The sequence below is a fragment of the Triticum aestivum genome, chromosome 7A (assembly GCF_018294505.1).
Source record: "Triticum aestivum cultivar Chinese Spring chromosome 7A, IWGSC CS RefSeq v2.1, whole genome shotgun sequence".
Classification (NCBI taxonomy): domain Eukaryota; kingdom Viridiplantae; phylum Streptophyta; class Magnoliopsida; order Poales; family Poaceae; genus Triticum; species Triticum aestivum.
The window spans coordinates 3,352,009-3,364,542 of NC_057812.1; the positions used below are offsets into that span (position 1 = coordinate 3,352,009).

Sequence of the window (12,534 nt, forward strand, 5' to 3'; positions counted from 1 at the left end):
GTCACCGCACGTCCAGCAGTTGCCATTGTCCAGACCCTCGTCCATGTTCGTTTAATCGCAGTTGCCATGTCGGTGAACTTTGGTTGCCATGTCGGAAAACTACAGTTGCCATGGTTGCTCAACTGCAGTTGCCATGTATGGTCTGATCTACTGCAGTTGCCAAGATTTCAAAACTTTAGGAGTTGCCACCCACTAAACACTAGGCAGTTGCCATGTAGCACTACAAGAAAGCATGGCAAAAAAACTTGTTTGGGTAAAAGAGAGAGTTGCCATGTGCTCACAAGCACGCTAGGGCAGTTGCCATGTAAAAGAAAGAGTTGCCATCTGCTTACGTGCACGCTACGGCAGTTGCCATGTACCATGCAAAAACACATGGCAACTCGGGTACAAAAGAGTTGCCATCTACTTACAAGCAAAGCTAGGGTAGTTGCCATATACCTGCAGAAACATATGGCAACTATCAGCTTTGGGCATGGGCTAGGAGACGGGCGTGTGGGCGAAGTGATAAACGCCCACACACAAGCCCCCTCTGCGTGCGTGAAACTAGTGTGTGGGAGAATTGCTAAACGCCCACACACCAGCCCTCCGTGTGGTGAGAAAAGGACGTGTGGGCGACCGGATAAATGCCCACACACCAGCTTAGTCCTACGTGGCACACAAAAACTGCTAGAACGCGCAAAGATTCGTGCAGAATTGGTTGGGCGAGGATCCATACGTGTGGGCGAGTTGCCAAACGCCCACACGTGTGGGCGTTAGACTTTTCGAAAGAAAAAAGGGGCGACGTACGACGTCGGGGTAGTCTGATGCGGATACCATCCGCCATTAGCGTGATGGGTCAGGCATTTAATTTTTAGCCTTTGTTAAAAAAGGAGGATGATTTTGACCTCTGCATCTGAGCGATGCATGCGGCCACTTTATTAATTATTTTCACAGTACCTTACAATGGCATATAACAATAAGACTGAAGCCACCGTCTAAGAAACAATTGTCGCTACACCTATCCAATTGATGAAGGGGCACTGATAGCTTGGGCCTAATACCAAACAGACATCACAGCCAAACCTAAACATCTAAGACCTGAGGTCCCAACCAGGACGCCTGCCAGGTATGGGGCATCTACCAGTCCGGCGCACTCCTCAATCAGGACGCCTGCCGGGTATGAAGCCGCCGCAGCCACCTGCCACGAGTCCATCTTTAGAGGTGTATTGTTGCATCTACCGTGCCAGCTCTCTCTGCCATCGACGCCACAGCGTCATCCTCCTGCGCGAGTCCATCCTCCCACATTGAACTCCGAATCTACACTGCGCCATGTCGTTAAGATCCGTCGCCATCAATGTATGGATGAAGCACCACTCCACCAAAGAAGCCGTCCGCTGGTCTCGCGAAGCCGAGTGCACCTCCAAGAATGCCGCCCCCAAGGGGGTTACGACACATGATTGCCGCCAACATCTGATCAGCTGATCTAGGGTTTCCCCCGGAGGTATTGAGTGGAGTTGGGAGCTTCACCTCGATGATGCCTTCATGAAGGAAACGATGATAAGGGCATCGTCATCACCGGCTCCGGCCATCGACCGAAGACCAGGTTTTCACCCGGATCCGTCCCAAGAAATCCACCCAACAACCTGTGCAGCATCTTGACCGCCTTCAAAGCCCCAGATCCAGCCGCCTAGATCCGGCGACCAACCGCAGCAACAGTGCCACCGTGGGATCCCTGGCGCACCGGCCACTCCCTGAGTGTGCAACCACTGGAGGCTAGGAGGAGGGCTCCAACCCCGCCTCGCCAAGCCGCGAGAGCCGCCGAGAAGGATCCCGCGCGCTTGTCACCGTCTCTGATCGAAACCAATCCATAGTAGATCGCCGTCACAGATCCGCCTTGGACAAGGACTGCACCACGCCATGCCGCCGCGGGAAGCCCTAGCTTCACCGGCCGCCACCCTCCAGGGCCGCCGCCCCGGGATCCATACAGAAAATTTCCGCTGCCACCGGCCAAGTTCCGCCGCCGCTGACCGGCCAAGCCGCCAGTCACTGCATGACCATGCGAGCACAGCCAGCCGGCCGACCAACTCCCACGAAGAAGAAGGCCACCACCAACAAGCCTAGGGCCGGCGCCCCAGACATCCTCGTGTTGCAGATCAAGTTCAAGATCAAGTTCAAGAGCAGTGCACCGCCGGCGGCAATTGAGATCGGTAGCACAACGAATTAGCCTGACATGAGTCAAGGACAGATTTAGCCACTAGTAGAAAACGGGCCTATTGTCCCGGTTCGTAAGGGCCTTTTGTCCCGGTTCCTGAACCGGGACTAAAGGGTCGTTACTAATGCCCTGACCCTTTAGTCCTGGTTTTAACCAGAACCGGGACAGATGGGCCTCCACGTCGCCTGTGCGTTGAGCCCAGGCAGGAGGGCCTTTGGTCCCGGTTGGTGGCACCAACCGGGACCAATAAGCATCCACGCGTCAGCATTTCTGTGGCTGGGGTTTTTGTTTTTTTTTGAAGGGGGGGTGGGGGTTTTGGGGGGTTAATTTAGGTATTTCATATATTGTGTTAGCTAGCTAATTAATAGAGAGAAGTGTCCTCTCTTATGTCCGTGCTTGGTCGACGCTACGTACTATACATACGTATAGAGAGGACTAGACACGCTAGCTAGCTAGTAAGCAAACGAAGGAAACAGAAGATTGTCATGAACATATATGCATATGGAGAGAAGTGATATCGACCACCTCTCCTTCTCCGAGAGATTGGTCGAACTATCTATCCGACACTACCGGCTACATATATACAATAATTATCTCTTACAAATATAATCTCCTAAATTACGGACGCATGGTCCACATAGTATTCTCCGTCTTCAGCGATCACGTGGTCAAGAAAGAATGCCGCCAATTCCTCTTGAATTGCTCGCATGCGATCTGGTGCTAGGAGTTCATCCCGCATCCGGAACATCTAATTTGAAGAAGGGGGTCAATACATATATATATGAATGAATGAAACTCAACACAAATGATGGTAATAAAATAAAATTGTGAATATTGTTATTTACTCACTTCATATTGTTCGGCATAGTAGCCCCGCTCATAGGTCGTGTGGCGGATGGACTCGCAAACGTAGTATCCACAGATATCATTCCCTTGGTCCTGCCACAACCACTTTACAAGAAATAGAGGTCAATCAAACATATAAGCAAGAATGCCAAATGGTATTTTTTTGAGGGGAAGGACAGTAGGAGAGGCTCCTACTGTTTTTGTATATATATCACAAGGGTGTTTACATATGTTACATCATTTGCACCCCCCCCCCCCAACACAACATGTTGGGTGGGGGGTGGGGGTAAGCCCTAGTTAAGAAAAACTAGTTACAAAGGTGTGGGCTTTAGGCAGCGTGGCCTCAAATGAGGCTGTTACAAATGGTGGTAATACTTCCAGCTTGCTCCTCACGTACCCTATGACGCAAGAGATCAAAGTCTCCCACGAACCTCTTTAGCCAGCTTGCTTGGGAGGGTGCAACCCCCCTGAAATGGTTGTTATTCCTTTCTTTCCAAAGGCTCCAGGAGGCAGTGAAGAAGATCTCAAGAAAGAAAGGTCTACGAGTTATGTCTCGGGCACGGAGGACCACATCAAGACGCGATGGAAGAGCTGGCCAGTCAATATGAAGTTTGTTCCAGCAGGCTTGGCTAAAGTGGCAGGTAAAAATCATATGATCAATCGTCTCTTCGATGTTTTGCCCACAAAGTAGACAGCTGAGATCATCTCCAATGTTGTAGTGCCTTCGTTTAAGCATGTTTCGAGTGTTTAGCCTGTCATGCAGAAGCAACCATCCAAACACTTTGATCTTCATGGTGCATTTTGAGCTCCAGAGTAATCGGAATAGGGGGTGGGCTTGCAACTCCCGAAAGCAGAATTTATAGTAATTCGCAGCTCTGAAGTCAGGCTTCCCCCAAATGCAGTGCCAGATGTCATTGGTGGTTGCCGAGGGCTGCAGTCTGGCGATCGTTTGGATGTCGCACACTTCCTCGAAGGTTTCAGGTGAGAGGGGAAGGTGGAAGGTTTCATGCAGTGATGAACTCCCCAAAAAGTTTTTCACAGAGGCGTCTTCATGCAGAACGTAAGAGAATGCTCTGGGATGTGAGGTCTCTAGTGTCTCGTCTGGCCATAAATCCTTCCAGGCGAGAGCTGTCGTGCCATCGACCACCTGCACATGACTCACCCCTCGATACTTAGGAGTGAGCTTGAGAACGTCGCGCCACCAAAAGGACCCCACTGCGTCAGCTGCATGTGGGATTTTATCAGTGTAGTAGGTGCTCCAGAGAAGCTGTACCCATGGGACGTCTTGTTTGTTGTAGAATTTGTGTAAGAACTTGAGGAGCAGGGCTTCATTTTTGATGGAGAGATTGATCACTCTGAGACCACCATGTTTTTTAGGTCTGCACACCAAATCCCAGGATGCCAGAGAATTGCACTTGTCTCCTTGCTCAGTTTTCTTCGTCCAGAGACATCTTCGTCTGATTTTGTCAATCATCTCCAATATCTTTGGGTGCACTTTGAGTGTACATAGGGCATATATGAGCAAAGAGGTGACCAAAGCATTCAGCCAGGATAGTTTGCCTCCATACGACATCATGGAGATGGTGGCGGTGAGGCGACGTTCAGTACTGCAGACTAGAGGCATGAAGTCATCAACAGAGGGCTTGGAGGTACCCATGGGCAGACCCAAGTACGTAAAGGGCATAGAGCCGACATTGCATCCAAAGATGTGGGCCAGTTCAGTTGTCATTGCAGGGTCAAGATTGATGGGAATCAAGGTGGACTTGTGGAAATTGATCTTAAGCCCAATGGAAGTAGCGTAATCAGCGAGGATTTGTTTGATTAGAGCGGCTTGTCTAGGACATGCTGGCAAGGCCAAGATCGTGTCGTCAGCGTATTGTATAACGGGGTAATCTCTTTGACCAGTGCAAGGGAAAGGCAGTTCAATCAAGCCCCGGCGGAAGGCGTCGTTGATTGCCGCTTGGAGTAGGTCAGCTGCCAGGACGAAAAGTAGCAGGGAGAGGGGATCCCCCTGGCGGACTCCACACTTAGAGAGAAAATGCCGACCAGGAACACCGTTAAGTAGAACTGAAGAGCGGCCCGAGGAGAATATGCATTCAATCCAGTTGATCCATTTATCATTAAAGCCCATGCATCTCATTATGTTAATCATAGGCCTGTGTCCAATTGTGTCGAAAGCTTTGGCAAAGTCAAGCTTGAGAAGAACTATTGGCTTCCGGGATGCGTGGCATTGGTGTATGTATTGATATGTCCATGCCATGCAATCTTTGATGGTCCGGCCCTTGATGAAACCATATTGGTTGCGGTGGATGAGTTGCTGTATAACCTTTTGGAGGCGATCGGCCAATAGCTTAGTGATTAGCTTGAGACGGCAGTTAAGGAGGGTGATTGGGCGATAATCCTTGACAGTTTCAGGTGAGTTGATCTTCGGGATGAGTGTGATAAGCCCATCGTTGATGCTTGTAAGATCTAGATCGCCAGCATGGAATTGGTCGCAAAGGGCATAGAAATCATGCTTAATTATGGGCCAGCAAGCTTTAAGGAAAGCCCCACTGAAGCCATCCGGGCTAGGCGCTCGGTCAGAGGGCATCTCTTTTATTACCGCATCAATCTCCTCGTGTGTGAAAGGTGTCGTTAGATGATCCAAATTGTTAGCATGTTGAATGAGGGCAGGCAGATCAAATTTCATTTCAGTGGGTGATACTGTCCCAAGACGAGTTTTATAAGTTTGGAACAAAAGTGCTTCTTTGCTTGGGTGATCATCAACTTGGGTGCCATCACTGTCTTGAAAGCAAGCAATGTTGTTCTTGCGATAACGTTCAGTAGCAATTGCTTGGAAAAGTTTCGTGTTTTCATCTCCAAATTTGACCCAACGAATTGTACACCTTTTTTCTAGTATTGTTTCTGATATTTAAGAAGCCGGAGCAGGTGCTTCTTGAGAATGCGTCTGAAGTTGAATTCAGGAGTGGAAAGGGTTCTTTTATTTTCTAGTTCATCCATGTCAGATAGGACTCTATTGCAGTTATTGATGGCAACCAATAGGCGGGAGATTGATTTACTCCAAGTTTTGAGAGCATGCCTGAGGGCTTTGAACTTGCGGCAAAGAATTGTAGCAGCATTTTGTGATCTCACCGGTTTGTCCCAAGTATTTTTGACAGTATCCATGAAGCCGGGGTGTTGAATCCAATAGGACTCGAATCTGAATAGTTTGCAACGGGGAATCTTGGTCTTGATCGAGACAATGCAAGGGATGTGGTCCGAAACTGGTTTTCCATGCGGCTTGACTAGAGTTTTAGGGTAAATATTTGTCCAATGGATGGACGTAAAAAACCAGTCCAGTTGTTCTAAGAGCGGGTCATGTTGCATGTTGCTCCATGTGTATGTGCGTCCTTTAACAGGTAACTCAATAAGGTTTTGGTGTCGGATGATGTCATTGAACGTGAACATATCCTGAGTACTACCGCCCGGTTTGTTACGATTGTCGGGTGCTCTAATGTAGTTAAAATCGCCCAAAAGCAGCCAATCTTGGTTATGTGGGATGTCCAGCTCGTATAACCAGTTAGTGTATGTGATACGATCGTCCCCCGTGCAAGGGCCATAAATATTAGCTAGGGTCCACGACTATGCTGATTGTGTACTGGAGAAGTGAACTACGTGTTGGGGAACGTAGCAGAAATTCAAAATTTTCCTACGTGTCACCAAGATCTATCTATGGAGAGACTAGCAACGAGGGGAAGGAGAGTGCATGTACATACCCTTGTAGATCGCTAAGCGGAAGTGTTCAAGTGAATGGGGTTGATGGGGTCGTACTCGTCGTGATTCAAATCACCGATGACCAAGTGCCGAACGCACGGCACCTCCGCGTTCAACACACGTACAGCCCGGTGATGTCTCCCAAGCCTTGATCCAGCAAGGAGAGAGGGAGAGGTTGAGGAAGACTCCATCCAGCAGCAGCACAACGGCGTGGTGGTGGTGGAGGAGCGTGGCTATCCTGCAGGGCTTCGCCAAGCACCACAGAAGAGGAGGAAGAAGAGACGCAGGGCTGCACCAACGAGAGATTGAATCACCTATCTTTTGGGGCAGCCCTAGGCCTCATATATATAGGGGAAGGGGAGGAGGCTGCGCCCCCTCTAGGGTTCCCACCCCTAGAGGGGCAGCAGCCCCAATCCCATCTAAGGGTGGCGGCCACCAGGGGGAGGAGAGGGAGGCGCAGGGTATATGGGCCTTAGGGCCCATCTGCCCTTAGGGTTTTCCCCCTCTCCCCTTCTAGGCGCATGGGCCTTAGTGGGGCTGGTGGCCCCACTTGGTGGACCCCCGGGACCCTCCCGGTGGTCCCGGTACGTTACCAATAAACCCCGAAAATTTTCCGGTGACCAAAACAGGACTTCCCATATATAAATCTTTACCTCCGGACTATTCCGGAACTCCTCGTGACGTCCGGGATCTCATCTGGGACTCCGAACAACATTCGGTAACCACATACAAGCTTCCTTTACAACCCTAGCGTCATCGAACCTTAAGTGTGTAGACCCTACAGGTTCGGGAGACATGCAGACATGACCGAGACGTTCTCCGGTCAATAACCAACAGCGGGATCTGGATACCCATGTTGGCTCCCACATGTTCCACGATGATCTCATCGGATGAACCACGATGTCAAGGACTTAATCAATCCTGTATACAATTCCCTTTGTCTAGCGGTATTGTACTTGCCCGAGATTCGATCGTCGGTATCTGATACCTTGTTCAATCTCGTTGCCGGCAAGTCTCTTTACTCGTTTTGTAACACATCATCCCATGATCAACTCCTTGGTCACATTGCGCATATGATGATGTCCTACCGAGTGGGCCCAGAGATAACTCTCCGCTTACACGGAGTGACAAATCCCAGTCTCGATTCGTGCCAGCCCAACAGACACTTTCGGAGATACCTGTAATGCACCTTTATAGTCACCCAGTTACGTTGTGACGTTTGGTACACCCAAAGCATTCCTACGGTATCCGGGAGTTGCACAATCTCATGGTCTAAGGAAATGATACTTGACATTAGAAAAGCTTTAGCATACGAACTACACGATCTTTGTGCTAGGCTTAGGATTGGGTCTCGTCCATCACATCATTCTCCTAATGATGTGATCCCGTTATGAATGACATCCAATGTCCATGTTCAGGAAACTGTAACCATCTATTGATCAACGAGCTAGTCAACTAGAGGCTCAATAGGGACATGGTGTTGTCTATGTATCCACACATGTATCTGAGTTTCCTATCAATACAATTATAGGATGGATAATAAACGATTATCATGAACAAGGAAATATAATAATAATCAATTTATTATTGCCTCTAGGGCATATTTCCAACACTACGAGCGCATAAACATCTGAGAACACAATAGTGCCAGTAAACATGGAACTTTTCCAGATGGTAATGAGACCCCCCGAGGCAGCACGAAATGGAACATAAGCAAAACGATCAAATTGTCGAGGACAATAGGACTTAATAAACGCAAGATCGAAATCAGTCTTCTTAGTCTCTTGCAAGCAAATAGTAGAGCAACCACTAGAGAGTACGGCATTATGAAGCGCTAACTGGTTTGGTTCAGAGTTCAGACCTCGTATGTTCCAGGAGAGAACATACCAGCTACGCAAAAGAGTCATTTAAGGACGGGTGGCATTAAGCTAAAGGAGGAGAAGTATCAACTCCTTCGTTCTCCTGTTGAGGGGCGCCTGAAGAAGGATTACTGGAAGTAGGTGGTGCCGCCAGAAGAGCATCTTCAGATAATTCAGCCAGTGGGACCGCACATTGATTTATGCCAATATCCTGCAGCACATGGATGGGTGTAGGCGGAGGGATTGCAGTAGCATTAGTACCTGAATGATTGACAGCGGAGGATGAACCCATGGAGGGAGTGATCCTGGGAAGCACCTTGGAGGAAGTTGTGCGCCTGTTAGAGTTGTGATTTACACGAAAGCCATTGTACTTGTTGTTCCTTGTGCTACGCCTGACTTCAGTGGTTATAATAGGTGCAACATCTTTGGGACGACGGCCCCGAATCACCAGAGGGCCAGCAGAGGCAGATATGGTCTCAACTACAGCCAGACCCAGGCCCTCTTGAGGCAGGCCAGTAGCATGTCCTGATAAGTTTTCTGAATTTGTAGCAGCTGAGGTAGGAGCAGGCTGGTCAGTCTGAGTATCAGCAAAGAGGCTCATATCAGATGCAGTGTCTAAAGTAGTGAGCCCAGGGGCGGCCGGAGAGCTTGGAAGTGAGTCCAACAGAGCTACTGCCATTGTTGGAGGTGCAGGTGTTTCAATGTCAGGTTGTAGTTCCTCAATGACCACAGAGGAGGTTGGCTGATGTGCAAAATGTATTCAGTGCTGTCAGAGGACACCAAAATAGAAAGTTCTGCAGTGTTGTTCCTTAAGCCATACCCACTGGACCAGGGACCAATAGTGGAGATCTGAGGTCTCAGGGCCTCAAAGATAAACGTGTTTAAACGCTGCCTGGGAATGGGATCAGATATCAGCAGAGATAAAAGCTCGTTGCCATCAGCCGACAATCCAAACTGTAGGCCTTGGTTATCCATAGTGACTGAGACTGTCAGAGACTCATTAGACATTGGGGGATCCATCTTTTGCATAGGCAGGGGTGGCACAATAAGAGCTGCAGCGTTGTGCACAGGCAGAGGGGGCACAATAAGAACTTTAGTGTTTTCAGAGCTGCTGTCATCCGCTGCAGAGAAAGAGTCATTCCAAGCTTGTGTGGGGCTGTCAGAAATATTGTCTTCAGGAACCAAACCGTGTTGAACCATTAAACCTTGAGCAGCTAACCAAGCCTGATAGTTGACCAGATACGGAGGGAGCACAGGTAACTGAGCAGCAGGGGGGCAGGCCAGTCATCCCAAGCAGCTTGAGCAGGTCCATCACCATCAGGATTGTTAGCATTGCCATGAAAACCAGCAGGGGGTGCAGCGTTCTGGACTAGCCAATTGTGGACCTGCTGTTGGTATAGCTATTCAGCAGTAAGGTTCGGGCCAAAGAGGGGGTGTGGGTTACCGTCCGGTGGTGGTGGTTCCTCACCAGGAGGCAAAACCTCAGGCAAAAGGCCGTTCCAGTCATTGCTTCTAAGAATGGTAATCTGCACTGTCCAGCAGTCCCTGGCTCCGCCCAATTGCCAGACAACAAAGCTCTTCGGGATCAACTTTAGGCAGATGACATGAGCTTTCAGCAGAATATAGCGTCTGTCTTGTCGTGGGTTGTACCAGGAAACGAGAGAGCCGTAGCCACCAAGAGCTTTTGTGAGGTAGTAATCCGTCTGATAGTCATACGGAAATCCAAAGAACATAAGCCACACCTCAGGTCCAAAGGAAGTAGTGCGTCTATTCAGAGCCTCATTGTGGGGGACAAAAGAAATAAGCAGATCTTCATCCTCTAACTCGATGGGGGTGGCAACAGCAGTGTCCCGCATGAATGAATCCACAAAACCAAAAATACCAATGCCAAATGGATGATCGCTAACTTCAGTAGTTAAGAGCTGAGATTCATGGAGCAGACCTACAATGGTGTTGCGGATAGCAGCTCGGCGATGAAGAGGAACATAGGCGCTTGTCTCCGCGATGGCCAAGAAGTCATGGTTGAGTGGCGGGATTGGGCCAACCACCATGCCGCTGCACACCAGCCGGTCAGTAGGTCCAGGCTCGACGGCGAACCCCAGCGGGAGGAACGGCACTGGATTCAGCGGATAGTTCGCCATGGCTAGAGTGCTCGAGGCGGTGTGGTTTGCTCAGAGAGCTGTAATGGCGATGAGACAGGACTGGGCGACATCTTTTGGGGAACTGGAGCGGGAGACGGAGCGTGAGGGGTAGGAAAGGAAAGCCCAGATGTCTTGGGAATCCATTTCCACTTTTGTGCGTATCGTCTCTTGTGACAAGATTTGGCCATGTGTCCATAGAAGGCACAGACGGTGCATCGGACGGTGGCCGTGGTCTTCCTCTGTCTAGGATCATGGATGGAAGGAGCAGAAGATCCGGCCATTTTTTTTGACTGAGATTTGGGCGAACACCAATTGGAATGGGCTGTTGGTTGCCAAAAAGGGGGCAATTTGTTGCCTTATGATCTGGCCCCAAACAGTTAAGGCAAATTAGTCGGGCTTGGCACGTAGATTTGTAATGTCCCCATTGTAACCATCTAGAACATAAAGTGGCCCAATGAGCAGATAATGAGATAATCTCGTCCAGAGAATAATGGGCCTGGGCCAAATCAGCTTTGTGCCGGGCCGTAAGCATAGGCGGCCAAGCTGAGTGGGGGGGAGCATACCGGAAGGCCGATTTCAGATAAGTCTGTGGCAGCGGCGGATAAGGCACATTTAACAGACATTTAAATCCTCCCAAATTAATGTAATTGTAAGGCTGTTGCTCCTCTAATTTTGCCTCAGACAAAAAAAGCTCCATCAATGCAATACGACCAATACTGTCAGGGGCGGAATTAGAGGGATCATGGTTGCATGCGTCACTAATCATAGGAGAAAAACATCCAAATTGAATTTGAGTATTCTTGGTGGAATCATGCACGATCAATTCCCCAGTCTGGGTGGAGGAAGAAGCCTCATGGGCATTGTTATCTGAGAAAACCATGGAGGAGATAGGTTTCAACCTACTCATAATGCAGCTCGAGGACGCTGGACGAATGCCACTGGTATGATGTAAAAACCTCAAATCAGTTTTGATAGCCAAGGGATTACGAGCAGCAATATCAGTCAATTCCGTGTCTGCATGCCAACTAGTGGCCAGAAGTGGAGCTTTAGCAAATCTCCCGTTAAACAGGTGGAAATGGCAAACAAAGTCCGGCCAAATTCGGTCTTTGAGCTTGTAAATGAAATGTCCCACTTTGTTGTTTGCCACCGAAAACCGAAAAGAGCGAGAGTTGATTTGAACCACATTGAAACCCGTACAAACACCACCAATACAACATTGCAGAGCAATTCCAACAGAATCCACGGAGAGGGGGAAGGAGGCCGAAGAGAAAGAGACCACCAAAAAGAACTCCTTGGCATCTCTAGATGGTGAGAAATGAACTGTGGATCCAAACCTTCTTCTCACCTGGTCTGCAAGGGCAATGCCCGGAGCAAAGTCCCAATGTAGCAAGCCCTCCATGGGTGAAGGAGCTAGAGATCTCCATGGTTGGTGCAGTGGGTGGGAGAGAGGTGGAGGAGGGGAGAGGTGGAGGCAAGGAGAGCCATCAACCCCTGTCAATCCTACTGGCGCCGAGCTTGGCCTACCGCGAGGAGTGGAGGAAGGTGGGTATTTTTATGTTCATGCCAAATGGTATTGATGAAACTAGCGCTTGAATCAATAGCTAGGAGATGCGCGGAACATGCTACTATAGTACTTACTTTCGGGTGTCTAAATTGCAGCTCCTTCGGCAGTCCCGGAGCTTTTCTGGTGAATTTTCTCCAAACCCTGCCAGACAAAGAAAACAATTACTTGATATCAGAAATG

The 12,534-nt window shown here is 49.2% G+C and overlaps 1 protein-coding gene across 1 annotated transcript in view; it reads left to right on the top strand.

Moving 5' to 3' along the window:
• Window positions 1–10,788: 10,788 nt before the first annotated feature.
• The window catches only part of LOC123150065 (disease resistance protein RGA5-like), a 32,542-nt gene continuing 30,796 nt past the window's right edge, over window positions 10,789–12,534 (top strand). Inside the window, exons 1-2 of the mRNA XM_044569853.1 lie at window positions 10,789–10,891; window positions 11,622–11,731. Of these exons, the coding sequence (XP_044425788.1) occupies window positions 10,789–10,891; window positions 11,622–11,731 (213 nt within the window). The remainder of the gene's footprint in view (window positions 10,892–11,621; window positions 11,732–12,534) is intronic.